This window comes from Sphaerodactylus townsendi, linkage group LG08 (genome assembly GCF_021028975.2).
Source record: "Sphaerodactylus townsendi isolate TG3544 linkage group LG08, MPM_Stown_v2.3, whole genome shotgun sequence".
NCBI classification, from domain to species: domain Eukaryota; kingdom Metazoa; phylum Chordata; class Lepidosauria; order Squamata; family Sphaerodactylidae; genus Sphaerodactylus; species Sphaerodactylus townsendi.
The window spans coordinates 50,149,532-50,167,058 of NC_059432.1; the positions used below are offsets into that span (position 1 = coordinate 50,149,532).

At 40.7% G+C, this 17,527-nt stretch overlaps 1 protein-coding gene across 3 annotated transcripts in view; it reads right to left on the minus strand.

Moving 5' to 3' along the window:
• GRK5 (G protein-coupled receptor kinase 5) overlaps window positions 1-17,527 on the minus strand; it is a 201,563-nt gene that overhangs the window by 15,467 nt on the left and 168,569 nt on the right. For all 3 annotated transcript variants that reach the window (XM_048505125.1, XM_048505124.1, XM_048505126.1), the window contains 4 exons: window positions 14,029-14,066; window positions 11,439-11,528; window positions 8,948-9,156; window positions 5,171-5,308 (listed from right to left, as the gene is read on the minus strand). In XM_048505125.1, the coding sequence (XP_048361082.1) occupies window positions 5,171-5,308; window positions 8,948-9,156; window positions 11,439-11,528; window positions 14,029-14,066 (475 nt within the window). The remainder of the gene's footprint in view (window positions 1-5,170; window positions 5,309-8,947; window positions 9,157-11,438; window positions 11,529-14,028; window positions 14,067-17,527) is intronic.

Below are 17,527 nucleotides of genomic sequence, written 5' to 3' on the forward strand. Positions count from 1 at the left end.
GTGTGCGCTACTTTTGCGGTGAAAACTGACAACCCACTGCTTTCAGCAGTGGCTTCAATGGATCCTCGGTTTTTGTCAGTTTCAGATTTCGCCTATTGTTTTCGAACGGATTACCGATGAAAATTGAGGTTCCACTGTACAACCTTGAATACATACATTAAAAATAAAAGGAATTGATCAGGAATAGGTCCTTAGTGGTGTGCATACCAACACTTTTGGTATGGCCTTCTGTGTGCTATGTACTCAGGTACTTCCCTAATAGTCTCCTGAATGACAAGTCTCTTAGTCCAGATAATATTTTGCTGAGAATTGCTGCAGTTTTACTGAATCCTGTAGAATGTATAATACTTTGGCACAGGCACTATACTTGCTATAACGTCTGCACTGAACCCTAAAATTAATGTTTAAATTAACCAACTGTTACTGTACTTTAAAAAGTAGTTTAAAAATATTTCGCTGTTAGCCACTGTGAGACTTACTGGAAAGCCAGAACACCAATACTGTAAACTAATAAAAATTTATTCCAAAATTGAGTTTGCAAGTCTCTGAGGTCAGAAAAATGTGATAGGATATGCGCTGCAGATGGCTCTGTATTCTTAAACACAATTTGCCTTTTCTCAACAGTGATTAAAAAGCGAAAGGGATTAATATTAATTGCTAAAAAGCATGTATAGAAGATTTCTTCCATGGTTTTTGCTAATAATTCCTTCTTAATACAGTTCTTTTCAGCAGCTTTTCAGATTAAAAATTAAAGATTTCAATGACAGCTATTTTAATATCACTTCTACAAATGAGAGATGTGATCTTTTAAATATCCTCATCTGTAGTGAAAATCCATTCATAATGAGCAGGAAATTCAAATACTTTTCATGTTCTAAGCCTCCATGTGGGGATTTATAGAGCTGCTGATTCAGCCCACGGTGGAAAACCCCTACATTCATGAAGCAATATCTTAAATAAAAGAGCGTTTCAAACAGAATAGGCAGGAGTGTATCTATAGAAAATGGCGCCCAGAGCAAGCACTGAAATTGCACTCCCTCCCACCCTGAGAACATAAAACTGCTCTCTTCCTAGCTACCCATCCTGCCGCCTGTGCGACTCAATGGCAATTTGCACTACAAAGGATTTATATTTAGCTTTAAATTTAGGAGTCAGGAGTCCTTTCCCCTAACTAATATCCTTGAGAGAGCGCCACACTTGGTTTCCAAGCTTTTAAAACTCATCATGCTATGCGTGCAGCTTTGTGAAATGTCTGGACACTTTAAAAAAAAATAGCATATATAAGGGATAATGCGAAAATGGAGGAGCCCTGTGAGTACATGAATTTCCTAATCTGAGTCATGGAGAAGGTGAGAAAAATGATGGTGACAGATCCCACACTGCAAGTGACGATGCAGAGGTTAGAGTGCCAGAGTAGGATGTGAGGGACACATGTTCGAATCCCTGTTCTGCCACAGAAACTTGTTGGGTGATACTGGGCTCATCACATGCTCTCAACCTAATCTACTTTACAAGATTGTTGTGAGAATAAAATGGAGGAAAGGAGAAAATCTTCAGAACTAGACACAGACACAAACACAGAAGATTGCTATATTCAAACAAATTTTTGAATAGCATCAGCCTTCTTTGAAATATACCCCCCCCCCCCCAAAAAAAAACCTGTGCATGTTGATGTCTGGTAGCATTTTAAAAAAAATCTTCATCCTCTACACCCAACTTTTGAGAGGTAACTCTGGCATGTGAGTAAAAAAGAGCAGGCAGGCTTTCCAGAAATAGGAAAAATGTATTAACTTCATTTATGCCCCACTTTTCTCCCAGTGGAGACTCAGAAGAAACTGCAGCATGATCTCCTCACTTGCATTCCATCTTTACAACAACCTTGTGAGGTAAGCTAGCCTGTCTAGCCCAAGGTCTTGCCAGGCACCTTACCTTGGTTGTGGCTCACTGGGCTGGGCTCCTCTCTTTCTCTTGCTTGCCCCACTCTCTTTCTCTTCCTCATTTATAGAAGGTAGAGGAAGAACAACTATTATGCATTCGCTACTGACACTCATACTGACTTGAACCACTGAAAAAAACCCTGTTGTGCACTCAAACCAGCCCCCCCCCTTTTGGCAGAAAGCCACTGGGGTTGGGGGTTGGGGTGGGGTGGAAATCAGTGCAATTTAGAAGATGCTTGTCCTCAGAGGCTGAAGCTTGAAAACCACCTCTGCTTCTCACTTGCCTTGAAACTCCCTTGCTGAAGTTGCCACGAGTCAGCTGTGACTTGACAGTACTTTATAAATGCACATCAGAACCATCCGTGCCGCTTCTTCTTTGAGAAACTATCAACCCAGACACTTTATATCAAAACTTGAAGACAGATGTAACATTAACATGCGGAATCTCTGACAACTTTAGGGAACAAATGTATTTTTCTTTGGGGTGAAACAGAGCATATATTTACCATGCCATTATAAATTTGGTAAGTTTTCTCAGATCTTGTTATCAGCTTGTTAGCCACCTGCTATTGCAGCATTCTCAGTAGTGTGGAATGTAGATTGTTTTGACCCTAGTGGGGGAAGGCGGTTTCTCCTTACAGTAGATGGTGGGACTGGAGAGGTGCCATTCCACCATGAGAACTGGTTAGCGGGATAAGATGACAGAATGTAGGGGTGACATTGGGGTATAATGGTGCTTGCAATATTGACAATGCTCTGTTCTGACAATGGAAGTCTAAATTCTCATTTCCTGATGCTGTTTCATAATATAGAAACCAACTGGAACCAGAGTCTTGTTACTGAACAATTGGGGTGTGACACCAATCACCTACTCTCTGCAAAATGTCAAAACTGTAACTGGTATTTAGAACCACATGAAAAGTTTAAGGCTACGTAGGGAAGCCAAGGAAAAAATGAGTCATGAATTGTTGCCTGCAGGTGTGAGAGTAGATTTCACGAAAGGGGATCTTGCTTCTCTATCACTGACCTTTTCTATGTGAATTAGTGTCTGGTGGCTCTCAGGAGGACTTGAAATAGACTCTTTTCTGTGATTCATGCTAAAGAGAGTTTGGCTCACTGGATATGAATGTGCTTGAAGGGACAAGGAAATTACAAAAGGGTACAATTCATAGGAATCTTTGAATAGGGTCCATTGAAAACATGTGAAAGCAGCACAAGGCTTTGTTCATACAGACTGAAAATAACCAGTATGGTCCTGGATGAAGGAAAAGTGAGGAAACTCAAGCATAGAACTCACTGTATGCACCTTGCAATCTGAGTGAAATGAAGTTTATAGGAAGGAGACCAAATGGACCAATGTCCTGCTCATAGCCTGCCACATTTCTTGCTGCTTCAGGTAGCCTCCCACCTGTATCCCCTCCTACAGGGGATCAATTCAGCCCCTTCCCAACACTCTTTCCCTCCTCCTGACAGCCCCCATATCCTTTCCCTATTGCCTGCTTCATTTCCTCCTTCTCACTCACTAACCAACCTTTCATTTATATGTCCCAAAGTCTTCAGCTGTATTTTATTAATTTTTAACTTCATTTATACCCCAACTTTCTCCCTAATGAGGACCTAAAGAAGCTTTCATTATTCTGCTCCCCTCCATTTTATGTTCACGGTGCAACAGAACAGATTGTGATACCGATTATGCTGAGAGAATGACTGGCCCAAGATCACACAGCAAGCTTCAACAGCAGAGTGGCAATTGGAACTTGGGCCTCCCTAGTTTGATATTCTACTATACTAGCTCTCACCTTTCTTTCCTTCCCTCCCAGGGGAAAAATCTGGCTAAGCGACAAAAGTTGTGTGTGAGCAAGTTTTGTATGGTGAGTTGTACAAGGTGAGTTGTATGGTCACCAGTGCCAGGCCCAGACAAATAACACTAGATGTGTGAATGCTATCAGGCCCAGATGAGTTGTATAGCATTGTCATAGTTACTGCAACACATGGATGAAATTGCATAGTAGCAAATTGCCTTATGGTTGATGCTGGGCTTGGCCCCAGTTTGTCCTCCCTCCAGGGCAGGAGGGAAGGCAGTCTGGTAGCCTGTGAAGCTAAAACTGTCCCGGAAACAACCCTGTTCCCCCTCCCTTCCCCCTGACTTTTACTGATGGAAAAGTTTGTGGGTTGGCAGTTTTATTATGGTTGTTTGTATCTCCCTTCTAGATAACAGATTTTCTTCTTTTATCTATTTGCTTCCCTTATGTGGAGGTTAAACATCTCAGACTGAAAAATGGTAATTCATCCAAGCCTTCCAGTTGAGGGTCAGTTTGTATGACCATTTTGAAAAGGCTATTGCTATATAATGGCAATTCTGGTGGAAGGAAGTGATATTGCTGTGAATATTATAATACCGGCTGAGACCATAACTTCCCGTAAATTTGGAAAAAACAACAACAACCCTGGATTGATCCAGGGTGAGATAAATCGTACACTGAGGCACTCACCAGGGAAATTCCATTTGTTAAAAAGGATAAATTTTAAAGAATCTACAGTCCTATTGAAATATTTTTTTTCAGTTTTGTAATGTCATAGATTCCTTCAAAGATCCCTGAACGTTGTAACTTGTGGCTTTTCTGCACCGGGTTTTGACTCTAGTTTGGCTTCTTAACTGAATTTTCACAATATCATCTTGGCTTTTCACAATACCATCTGCTAATTCTTTCTCTCTCTTTTGTCCCTGAGTTTTTCATGTGTTTTTTTTCAGTTCGTCACAAAATTCAATATATAGGAAAACCTTGAAGAAAAAGGATGTGAGCAAAAATGGGAAAATTAAATATGTGAAAGGGTGAGGGGAACTGATGTGGTTAAAGAGCCAAACTGGAGCAAATATCCAGTTCAGACAGTCCTTGGTATGTTGAGAACTCTATCTGGCAACTTTAGCTATCATTATGGAACTTCAGTTCCCTAAATTCTCGGGGTATTACTGTTAAACCCATTTAAAGCCTATCGTGACTTTACTCTAATCCTAGCTCTTTCTCAAAGCCCTGTGAAGTAGCCATTTGTAGCTGAACAAAGAATCATTGTACCCAAGTATTCAAAATCAACTGACAGTCACTTAGCCACACTGGTACTCAAAGAGAAATCAGCGGCAGACATTTAGGTTAAAGAATACCCTCAAGTATCATGCAGTGTATTGCTTTCAAGTTCCACTTCATTTCTGTGATTCTCTTTCAAGCATCACTTACGTCAGGGACAAAAGGAGGATCCAGCATTCCTGCTTGTAAGCGTTTGAAATTCATACTCTTGAAAAACAGGTGCTTCTTTACTTCGGTTGCACCTTCTCCCTGACAACCGAGTCTTTGCTTCACATCTTTGGTCAGTAACTGAAAATGACCAAGAGAATTGTAAGATAGCTTTTACTTAACTTTTATACATACGCCATCTCACAAATCGGTTAAAATTCACAGTCCTCTCTGATTTCAGATCTTAGCAGTAGCGCCCGTTTAAAAACATATCCATTTGCACAACAAACCTGATAATACTACCTCTTTTAATAATATTCAGGGTGTGTACCTTGGTCCTGAGTCACTGGAAGAATCTATGGATAAACGGATATTTGACCAGTGTCTTACATAAAATAAAAAAAGAAAAATGAGGCAGATCCCTTCTCTCAACTGGATTTCATTTTTAAATGTTACACTTAGGTAGAAATTGGTGACAGGAAGATGGCAGCTTCTTTGGCATTATCCATCTGAGGGCTGGGCATAATCTGTTCTGTACCTCACAAGTTCTATGTTGGAGACAGGATTCAGTAAATATTACATGTCTATAAAAGGAAGGATGGTGACTTAGCTGCTTATACTTGCTGAATATTACCTAAGCTATGAATATGATTCTCCATTTACTTGACTACATTTACTTGACTACTTCCTGGTGGAACAGCCTCCCAGAGGAGATCAGGGCACTGCGGGACTTCATGGAGTTCTGCAGGGCCTGCAAAACAGAACTGTTCTGTCAGGCATTCCATTGAGGCTGGTCTTATGACCACCAGCCTCCCCTGGGGCTGTGTCATCTTAGCCCACAGATGGGTCTCACTTCTCCTGCGCAGTTTTCGCGAACTCCAACGAAGCTTAGTTTTCCTGTTTACTGATTGTTGATTTTATGGATTTTCTGGTTTTATCTAATTATTTGGGTACTGTCTTTTAACTATGGATATTTATGGCCAAGACAGTTTTCATGTAATGTAATTTTGCTCATACATCGCCCTGAGCCAGACCTGGAGGGGTGATTAATAAATCCAATCAATGAATCAATGAATCAACTCCTATATTTTGGGTTCATCTACCCATTCAGTGGTTACATATATATGCAATACCATTAATTTGTGTACACTCATGACTAAGTAGGCTATTGCTTAAAGAAATAAGTTCTAATATTTAAATGTTATAGAGAGAAAACTATATTTGAAACACATAAAAATATTGCATATGTCACAGAGCAAGATCTCTGGCATGCCAAAAAATGTTCCGTTCTTTTTTCTAACTTAATTCTGAAGACTCGCTGAAGATGTCAGGAAAGAAGTTGACAGCATCAAAAAGCATTAGAATTTAAAGTAACTCAGTTAACACAAGTATGTGACTCAAGAAGAATAAAAAGGAAGTGAGGAAGAATCACATTTTCTGGTATAAGCAGGTTTAAGAGGAAAAAGAATGTAATTCACATGCTTCATGCAAAAGAACCTCTTCCACGGCTACATTTCAAGTTTTCCTTTTGTCCACCAGAAGGCAGCAGCAGAAAAACTAAAAGCAAAGAAACTATACATCGAAAATGTTTGTACAGGATTGCAATTTAGAAAATATTAAAATAACTTAAACATGAGTAAATATAAGACAAAAAGCAGAAAATTTCATATAATTTGTTTCTTCTGAGTATTCAGACCAATTTTCACTCCTTTAGCTGTAACAGACAGCACCTTGCATGCTGCTGTCCCTACCAAGATTGAGTTAATTTCTCAGGAAAATTCTCCAGCTACCTTTTTTCTAAGGCTGGAAGACTATAAGGGCAGTGCTAATGTTAGTAATGCTCCCCACAGCATTATCACATACACTAGCATAAGGGTCTCCAACATTGCGCACGTGGGTGCCACTGTGACACTGCCACAGTGCTTGCTACCACTTTTCCTGTTATCCAACATAGCAAGTGGGTGGGCCAGGTGGGTGTTTCACTTAACAGGGCCTCTTATTGGCTGTGCAGATTAAAAGGCATCCTGCTCAACATTTCAGACAGAAATTCTGTTTAAGTGTTACTAGTAGATTTATGCATAACCTCACTCCCTGATATTTTGTGGCTGGCTCACCTCCACCTGGCCACCCATTTGTTGCTGCTCCCACTACTCTGTTTCAGCATTCCACAGGTGCCCTCCAAAAGGTTGAAGACCCCTGCACTAGCATCACTTACTAATCCAGTAGCTCAAGGTGATAATGGCCATGCAAGTAAACTGAACAAATCTCCACTTTCATCTTCAAGTCCTAATATAATGGCCTCCACAACTTTATCTAGATATTTTTGACTAAGTTTACAGAAACTCAACGGAAATAAAGTTCTTCTGACTGGAAGATAGGAAGATATACTGGTTGTCCATATGAAGTGTCATCAGTATTGTCAAGTTGTTTACACTTGATGCCATTTTTGAAAGAATTTTTTTCCAGTAGAAAGTTTAATTCTAGGGTGACTGATCCTTTGCAAACACTCTAGGACAGTGGTGGTGAACCTATGGCACGGGTGCAAGAGGTGGCACTCAGAGCCCTCTCTGTGGGCATGCACAAACAGAATGCCCCCCCCCCCATCTAGTCTGGCCTGGGCCGCTGGGCTCGATTATTAGCATTAAGCCTAAGACCTAGTTTTGGGGAAGCACTGTAGGTAACCCTGTTAAGCGCTGTTAAACCCCACTGATTTTCAGGTGAAGAACTAAAGTGCGATTCTTTACCTGGAAGTAAGATCGGTTGCTGGCAATGGGTTTTGCTTCTGAGTAAATCCTCCTAGGGTCGTGATTAACCCATTGGAAGAGTGGCACAGTTGCTTCAAAGCAAAGCCACCGACTACCAACAAGCTTACTCCTGAGTAACGCACACCTCAAAGCCAACCGTTTTTTCTAAACGAAAACCTCAGTATTCAGGTTAAATTGCCTTGTTGGCACTTTGCAATAAATAAGTGGGTTTGGGGTTGCAATTTGGGCACTCAGTCTCGAAAAGGTTCACCATCACTGCTCTAGGATCACTGGTTTTCTTTAGAGTATAAGAAAATCATTGCTGGTTGCTGATGCTAGACCACACTGAGGGACTAATAACTAAAGATGATTGAGACCCCATACCTGGTACAAAATTATATAGTATACTATCTATAAACTGATGGCCAAAGTTGATAAGAGCATGTGATGCTTGCCACAAAATACCTATATTGTTTGTCAGTTTGTTTCTGGATCTAATTCAAACTGTAAACTTTGGTCCCTAAAGATGTACATGGTCATGACTTAAGGTAGTTCACTCTGTCATACCCTGTTTTAACATTTACCAATGAGATGCTGATCCAGGTTCCTTTATATAGGGGTCACTATTTTCATCTTACTATTTTCATCAAAACTTTTTTGACGGCATCACTAGACAGACAGAATTTGTTCCCCTTAAAAAATCCATGTGTATTTTTTCTGCTCACTCTCAGTGGTTACCACGACCATGACCCTCCTCACACCCCAAATCTGGAACTGGCACTGGTATGAGCTGTGAACCTGACAGGTATTTGAAGGGCCTAAACATCATACCTGAACTGACCAGAAACTGTTTCCAAGCTACATATAAACTATCACTCTTCTGCAGTATAACTGTACTTGAGGAAAAAAAAACTAACAACCACAGAGGATTATTCAGAGGAACATATGTGATTTCCAAGTTCTTCACACAACTTCAATTACCAGCCCAATGCAGTCAGGTAATGTAATTTGCACCTCCAAAAGAGTATCCCCTTACCATTTTACAGATGGATTTTGCTTCTTCAGAGAATTTATGGGAATAAACCTCTTCCGTCTCCAGCACTCTCCTGTCTACCTCTTCCCGCTTCACCTTCTCTTTCCTCCCACGAAATGGTGACTGTCCTGCAATCATTTCATAAATCAGGCAACCTAATCCCCAATAGTCAGGGCTAAGTGTGTATCGCTGGTTGTTCAAGACTTCTGGAGCTGTGTGAGAAAGAGGAGACCTATGAAAAGATTTGCCCATTTCTACACTGGCCTTGCCATACCAACAGTGCAATCCTAAGCAGAGATTCACCCATTGACCTCAAGGTACTTTGAAACGTTTAACTCTATTTAGGATGACAAATAAACCACATTTAAATACCTGCAGGCAATGTTAAGGAATGAGAGGCAAAATTCAGCCTGTATGCCACAGTAACTATTGGGAGTCCACTTTATCTTGTATTTATAGTAGAGGAGGAAAGTTCATTTGGATGGGAGTTCTCTTATCAATTCTTGCTAATTTTAATTTAAATTAATAACACAATCTCATTATCTAAATGCAATAAATGCATTAAATAAATTTAAATGCAATAAATGCATTAAATAAATTTAAATGCAATAAAAATGGCATTTGGACAAGAAAAAACCTGGCCTTACACACACATTTACTCCATCAGCAGTGTATTGTGCAAAATTAAATTATATTAACAATTTCAAAGAATCTCCTTAAGAGGCAAGTTACCACCCCGCACACTGATTCATCCTGAAAGAGCTAACCTGGAATTCTCCAGGCCTACTATTCTTGAGCCATCTAATTAGTTTTAGCGCAGTGGTTCTCAACCTGTGGGTCGCGACCCATTTGGGGGTCGAATGACCCTTTCGCAAGGGTTGCCTAAGACTCTCTGCATCAGTGTTCTCCATCTGTAAAATGGATAAATGTTAGGGTTGGGGGTCACCACAACATGAGGAATTGTATTAAAGGGGCATGGCATTAGGAAGGTTGAGAACCACTGTTTTAGCAGAAACCCTCTGGGGTATGTAAATGTAAAAATGTAAAAAAATAAGCAAACTGTCCAGTACAGGCTAAATAAAGGGAGAATTTTTTCAACACATACATGTAATTAATGCATATTTCAACAATGTAATTTCTGAAGAATTAATAAGTGGCTTTAATTAGATAGGTAGAATCACTTTTTGTATTGTCGAAGGCTTTCACAGCCGGAATCACTTGGGTGCTGTGTGGTTTCCGGGCTGTATGGCCGTGTTCTAGCAGCATTCTCTCCTGACGTTTCGCCTGCATCTGTGGCTGGCATCTTCAGAGGATCTGATGTTGGAAAAGCAAGTGGAGTATATATCTGTCCAGGGTGTGTGGGGAGTGTCCAGGGTGGGTGGGGAAACCTTGTCTATGAGTAACAAAGGCGGCAACCAGGTCAATAGTTGAGGGCACAGATGCCCTCAACTATTGACCTGGTTACTGCCCTCATGGGCTCCCTGGACACTCCCCTGGATACTCTCTCCACTGCCTCTGCTCCAACCACAGGCTCTAAATCATACTCAGCAACTTCAGGCTCCTACAACACCTAAAATCACTTTTGATTCTTTGGTGGCAAATCCTGTCCCATACTGATTCCCATGAACCAGCATATCAAGAAATGTTGTATACTATACATCTTGAAGCCGTTTTAACCTAATCTGAGATGCCGTTTTGTTGTCCTGCATCAAAATTGTCATGGGATTCTCCTGAGAACGGAGCAGAGGTTTAACTGGCCTAATGCTAGAACCACTGTAGGGTTTCAGCAATCTGCCTGATCTAATGCTCCCCCCTTCCCACTATTGCCCCAGCTTTTTAAAGGTTTCTCTCCTTGCTCTCTGCAAACACAATCCTTGTCAAAAAAAAGTTCTCAGATCTTTAAAAAGCAGTGCCTTAGAGGCAGAAAATAAAATAGGAAAAGTAAATGTGCAGAGTATTGTTGTAGACTTTCACTGCCAGAATCAGCTGGGTTTTCTAGGCTGTGCGGCTGTGGTCTGGTAGTTTTTGCTCCTAATGTTTCACCTGCATCTTTGGCTGCCATCTTCAGAGATGTGTCATAGTAAGATGTGTTTCCTCTGACATACCTCTGAAAATCCCAGCCAAAGATGTGGGTGAGATGTTAAGAAAAAAAAACTACCATGTCACAGCCACACAGCCTGGAAAACTCATAACATAAACATGTAGAATTTGTACTTTTTTAGCCACCAAATTGGATTTGGAGAAAACAGGGAGAATACTTACAGGTATTCTCATATATGACCATGATTAGGGAAGTGGCTATGGCCAGGGATACATGGGGTATAAACATATAAAAAAATGTTAGGGGTTGAGCTAGAAAACCCCTCATCAATGCTGGTGGTGGTCATTTTGTGATGTACGGAAACATGTTTGTCACTTTTGTGTACAGAGAAGTCCTCTGAAATTGTCAACTCTGGATAATACATTTAATAACAGAAGAAACACGACTGCTTACCCATATAACCGACTGTTCCTACCCGTCCGCGGATTGATTCACCCTCAGGGATTTTAACAGCCAGACCCAAATCAGAGATTCTGATATGGCCTAAAGTGGGTAGAAAAAGCAAAGGGGGAATAGAATAGCTGAAGCCATCTCTAGTTTAATATTTTATGTATTTTAATTAACTTATATATATGAGGTTTTAAATTTTTATTTTGTTGGAAACCGCCCTGAGCCTTCGGGGAGGGCGGTATACAAATACAATAAATAAATAAATAAATAAATAAATAAATAAATAAATAAATAAATAAATAAATAAATAAATAAATAAATAAATATTCCATACCTTGTCTCTCCAAAAGATAGAAGCTGAATTGTGACCAAATACCCCTCTTTTTCCTGTGAAATGCTCCGCTTGTAGGTCTGCTCCTGAAGAGCCACGCCCACAGCAGAGCATTCCACAGGAAGAAAAGGGTGTTTGACCACAAACAAGCTTCTATCTCTCAGTGAGACAAGGTATAACATAATCATAAATGCATAGAAAACATTAATTCATTAAAAGCAAATCATCACAATAAATCTAACCACTGAAAGGAGTTCCTCTTTGGAAGAACTCATGTGAAACTGACCATCTCTGGTCAAAAGGAAAGGTTTGTTTAGTGTGAAAGGAAGCAGTCAAACAATGTTATGGCTTCCTGTTCTCCCTGCTGGGAGCTCCAGCACACAACAGGGAGTCTGAGGATTATTTCAAGGAACCAGATACCCTTAACCTGCCTCTGTCAACATGTTGTCCCCACCCCCACCCCCAAGCTATCTGTGCTGGTTACTTGACCGATTAAGATTTGTGTCAACTGTACAAAAAGAGCTGACTTAAAATATCTGAGTCTGGTCATGGAAATTTTAATCTCTGAAACAACACTAACAAAACCCAGGTTAAATAACATCCAAGCATGTCCCAAGACCAGACCACTTTCTTAAAGAAGGAAATCTGATTTTAAAATGTTTATATAGGCAATAGGAAAATGGAATGGGTGGTATTTTTCAGGAAAACTATTCCAAAAATGATGAATTACAGGAAGGTTGTACATTTAAATTCAGGAAGATTTCCAAAAGAATGAAAAAATGCAGGAGAAATGATCATCTGATAGAAAGCTATACTGTGCAGCCAGGTATTGTAGACACATAGACCATACTCTTTTCCACTGAAAGATTAAAGTAGAGTTATATATATTCATCTGCCACATGCTGGACCTTTTTTATTATAGAATGCTCTGCTTGGGTCCTGGTGCCTACCTAGTTCTGTTTCCTCCTGCCTCCATTTGCATTTTGCCATCCCTCCTTCCCCTTTAAGGAACCCACAACAACCAGTTGAATCCGGCCGTGAAAACCTTCGACAATACTTTAAATGTTTTTTAATCTAGGGAGCACAGATTCTCCCTTTAAATCCACTCAGAAGGGTGCCTGTCAGGGAGCAATGTTTAAGTTAGCAGTACCAAATTTTCAGGCTATCTTCAGGAGACTCTCCTTCTGTTACCACCCAGGTTTGGTAAAGTTTGGTTCAGGGGGTCCAAAGTTATGGATGTTCAAAAGGGTAGCCCCATCTGCTATTAGCTCCCATTGGAAACAATGGGGGACAGGACACCCCCTTTGGGGGGCCATAACTTTGAACCCTCTGAACTAAACTTCATCAAGTCTGGCTGGTATCAGAAGACTATCCCAATTATACCATCTAGGTTTACTGAAGTTTGGTTCAGGGGGGCCAAAGTTATGGACCCTCAAAAGAGTAGTCCCATCTACTATTAGTTCCCTTTGAAAACAATGGGGGATGGGGGCACCCCCTTTGGGGGTCCATAACTTTGGACCCCCTGAACCATACTTCACCAAACCTGGCTGCTATCATCAGGAGTGTCACCTAATGATAGCCTGAAATTTTGCACCCCCTGCAGGCCAACAAAGTAAAAAACACTAAAAATATCAAAAAAATACATACGAACCCAATGTTTTTCGCCCTCTCTATGTGTGCGCCTGGGACATTTGTCCCCACATGTCCCCATGGTAGCTATGCCCCTGGGGAACATACACTCTTCTAACATCTTTACATGAAATGGAGAATAGACTACAAAGCACAAAACGGGCAATTCTAGGCAGCTCATCTGGTGACATTTGGGCTTTATTTGTAGCCTAGTTTGCATTTATATGCTATAGTTTGTGCACTCTTTGTATTAAATCTGCATATTCAGCAATTTGTGTAGCCTTGGTATATTATTTCTATTTTTGTTTTTTGACATGCTGTATGCCTTATTTGCTTGACTGCCATCTTTCCACTCAGCAAGCTCCATCTGCACACTTGCATCAAGTGCAAGAAGATTTGCCCAGCAACTCTTACTGAACACTTTCAACATTTACATCAATATATAAACTGTCTTTTCTCAGCTGTTCAGAAATCATTGGGTACTATCATTTTCTGAATCCCAGGGCAAGCACTCAGTGGTTGTGTAGCCTCTTTCTCACAGAACGATTTGCCTTTGTCAGGGTATGTGGCACAACCAAGTGTAAGCCACTTCAGTGTGGGAGAAATGTCTCTGTCAAAAGCTCTCAGACTTACCATAATCATCTAGCAGGATATTTTCTGGCTTCAGATCCCTAAGAAAGGGAAAAAATAGCAGTTATTTGTGTGAAAACAGCTCTGATAATTTAAGAATATTAAGACATCAGAATAGGGTCGGATTTGGGGGGATGAGGGGGGGCACGTGGTCTGGGTGACAGGCAGACAGGGGGCGGCAGAAGGAAATGGAGGAAACTCCTTGGAAGATATGGCTCATTTTGCTGCATGCATGCTCTACTCTCCTAATTGGGCTGCTGCTAGAAGCCGGGTGAGGCTGAATTGCCCAGCAGAGATGGCTCATTCTGCAGTATGATTGGGCTGCTGCTAGGAGGTCGGGGGAAGGGTCTCAGAGGGGAGCCATAGCCCTTGGTAAGGCAGAAGCTGTGGCTATTAGTCAGTCAAGACTATGGAGAGTGAAGATGAGGAAAGCTAAAGGTTTCTGATGAGATGTTTAAAGATGTCAAGTTCTATGCAGTTTGAGACACAGATCTCTGGGTATCCTTCCTTGGCCTTGCTAATCTCCCTTCTTCCCCTGACTGAGGCATCCTCCGCTTTTCTGTCTGCGTGACCTTCTAGTTCTTTGTCTTGGCAATGGAATGCTTTTGGCACACAAGACTTTATGAGGAAGAGGTTAGGACAAAATGATGTGTACTGTATTAAGTGTCTGGGAAAAGGCTAGGCTGAAAAACTTTCTCCTTGAGTTGGGCTTTTATGTGTGCAGTGGGGCTGAGGGAATATTCAAAGATTATAAATAGATAAAATAATGTAAAGTGTAATTATTAATTAAAAGTTCATCGACGTCAACATAATTTATTCTATCATTTAAAAAGAGTTGTTGATATATACATTTATTATATATGTATATATAAAGAAAAATATGAATATAATATATGGGGGGGTATCATCACCATTTGCACTTTTCCCCCCTTCAGAAAAAAAAGTAGTTCTGACCCAGATCAGACTGCATTTTCCCAGACATAAAATAGCAGGGAATCAGTTAACTCAGAAAATAATTTAAAAAGACAATTTTTAAAAAGACTCAGAATGGTTCTGAAACAACATGAATGCAGACTCTAGTTTGCAAAACATTGTTCTTTATTGGCACAAGGCCACCATCTTTTTAGTAATAATAATAATAACCTTATATTTTAATAGCAAAATAAGTCAAATCTTTGGAGACTTCATTCAGAAGTCATATTTTTATTCAAACATATCGAGCAAATGTCTAGGCATCCTGTTGGTGCTGTGGGAGGGGAAGGCTGGGAAAATGATGAGGAAGGGGGGCAGAAAGACAGAGAAAGTGACAATAATGGAAGAGAGAGAAAGTAAGAAAAGGTGTAGCAGAAAAAACGAGAAGCTAAGAGATGTAAGGGGAGAGGGGAAGAAGCAAAAATTAGGGGAATGGGATAGCTGCTCCCACATGGTTCTTGTGAATCCCCACTTACATAATTTGTTCCTCAGGCAGCCAAAAAGTGTAACAGTGGCTAAAGAGTTAGGTTGAGAACTCAAAAAGCTAGGCCTAACCCTCTAGCCCAGGGGTTGGCAACCTTTAGCATCCAAAGAGCCATTTGGCCCCGCCCCCCCAAGCCCTGCCCCCGGCCTCCCCAAGCCCTGCCTTCAGCCAAGCGGGCAGGATAGACAGCGGTGGCGATGCCAACAACGGCAAGTTGCACTTGGGACACGATGAGCATGCCTCCTTCCCCGCCCCCTCCTTCCTTCCTTCCTCCCTCAGGCGTCCTTTCCTCTCTTTCCCAGGCACCAGACGAGGGAAGGAGGGGAAAGGACACCGGAGGGAGGGAGGGAGGGAGGAGGGGGTGGGGAAGGAGGCACGCTCGCCACATCCCAAGTACAACTTGCTGTCGCCGCTGCGGAGCCGCAGTACAAGGACGAAAGAGCCGCATGCGGCTCTGGAGCTGCAGGTTGCCGACTCCTGCTCTAGCCTTTGCTTCACACATTGGTTTCTCAGCTATGAAACTCACTTAGCATTAAGCATGAATTTCTTACTACATAAATTTTGGAACTATTTATTTAAAGCATCTACCTCTTTTTCTACTAATAAAAGTGAGCAATTTACAAGAAGATTAAAAAATCCCTGAAAAGCCATTAAGGATCAATATTACAAAACAACAATAAAGGCAACATTAATCATCCTATCAAAGGTAACGTCAATCATCAAGCAGAGATCAGTGGGGAAGTGTGTGTGTGTGGGGGAGGGGGGAGGGAGTTAGCTGTGAATTTCCTGCAGCATTTATTTATTTCTTGGATTTTTATGCCACTGTCCCCCTTAATGACAGAGTAGCTCAGAGTAGCTAATATCAACAATATACAAATCAATAAAATACACCAACACATAATAAACAATAAAACAACAGAACAATAAACTTGGTGCCTTAAAAGATCATATTCTATCTCACAAGGGGAACAATTTAAATTACAATGTTCTCCCACACCCAATGTTCTCCCAATGTTCTCCCATTAACAAGATCAATAAGCAGTGGGGCAAGGCAGGGGAGAAGAAAGGGAGGCCCGCTTAAGTTGGAAAACCATTGCTGTTCTACACCACAAGCCTGTCTTACAGGGCCTAAGGAATTGTGATACATTCCATAGGGCCCTGGTCTCACTAGACAGATTATTCCATCAGGTCAAGGCCAGAGGTGGAAAGTGTCTGGTTCTGGTCAAGGACAGCTGGACATTTTTTTGGGGCCAGCGATCTCCAGTAAGCTATTTGCTGAGAAGAAAGGTTTTTTTTTTTTGGGGGGGGGGGCATATAGGAGTTGGATTAGATAATTCTTGGGGTTCCTTCCTACTCTATGTTTTTAACCCCTCAATTAAAAAAATCATCACAAGTCCTCAGAAATACCAGGGGAAAGGGGAGGGGGGAATCAAAGATACAATCAGACTTAGAACCAGCAAGCACTCATAGACAATAAATAAACTTTTATGATTCTTCTCTTTGACCAAAAGTTTTCTCTTCTTGGATGTTTCTAACACCCCATTATAATCAAATACAGTCAATTTAAGGAGATATTACTATCAAAGAGATAAATATCAATTAACTAGCTCTTCTTTTAAGCCAACTGAAATAGAAATGTGCAGTCCAAAAGAACACCCGAATCCAAATCCAAAACCTTTATTAGGCACAAAACCGGTGTGTGTCAAGAATTCCAAATACAATAAGAAGATCATTATTGCACAACTTGCAGTACACAGAGTAAAAATATAGCAACAGCTTCAGAGATTTCAACATTAGAGTTATTTAGAAGCTTAGCCATTTTTATCTTATCAGAAAGGAGCATAAATCCTGTTGGTAATACAGTTCTCAAATCAGTTCTGATGTTATTGTATTTGAAAAAAGAACACCATTATAAAGGATCACCCTCACTGTATTTGAAATTGCTTTCAATAAATTTAAGCTTTTGTAATTCTTGATGTGAAACTTAATGCTTTTTTCCTGTTTACCATGAGTGGAAAATTATTTGCTCAAAATATGTCATGCTGC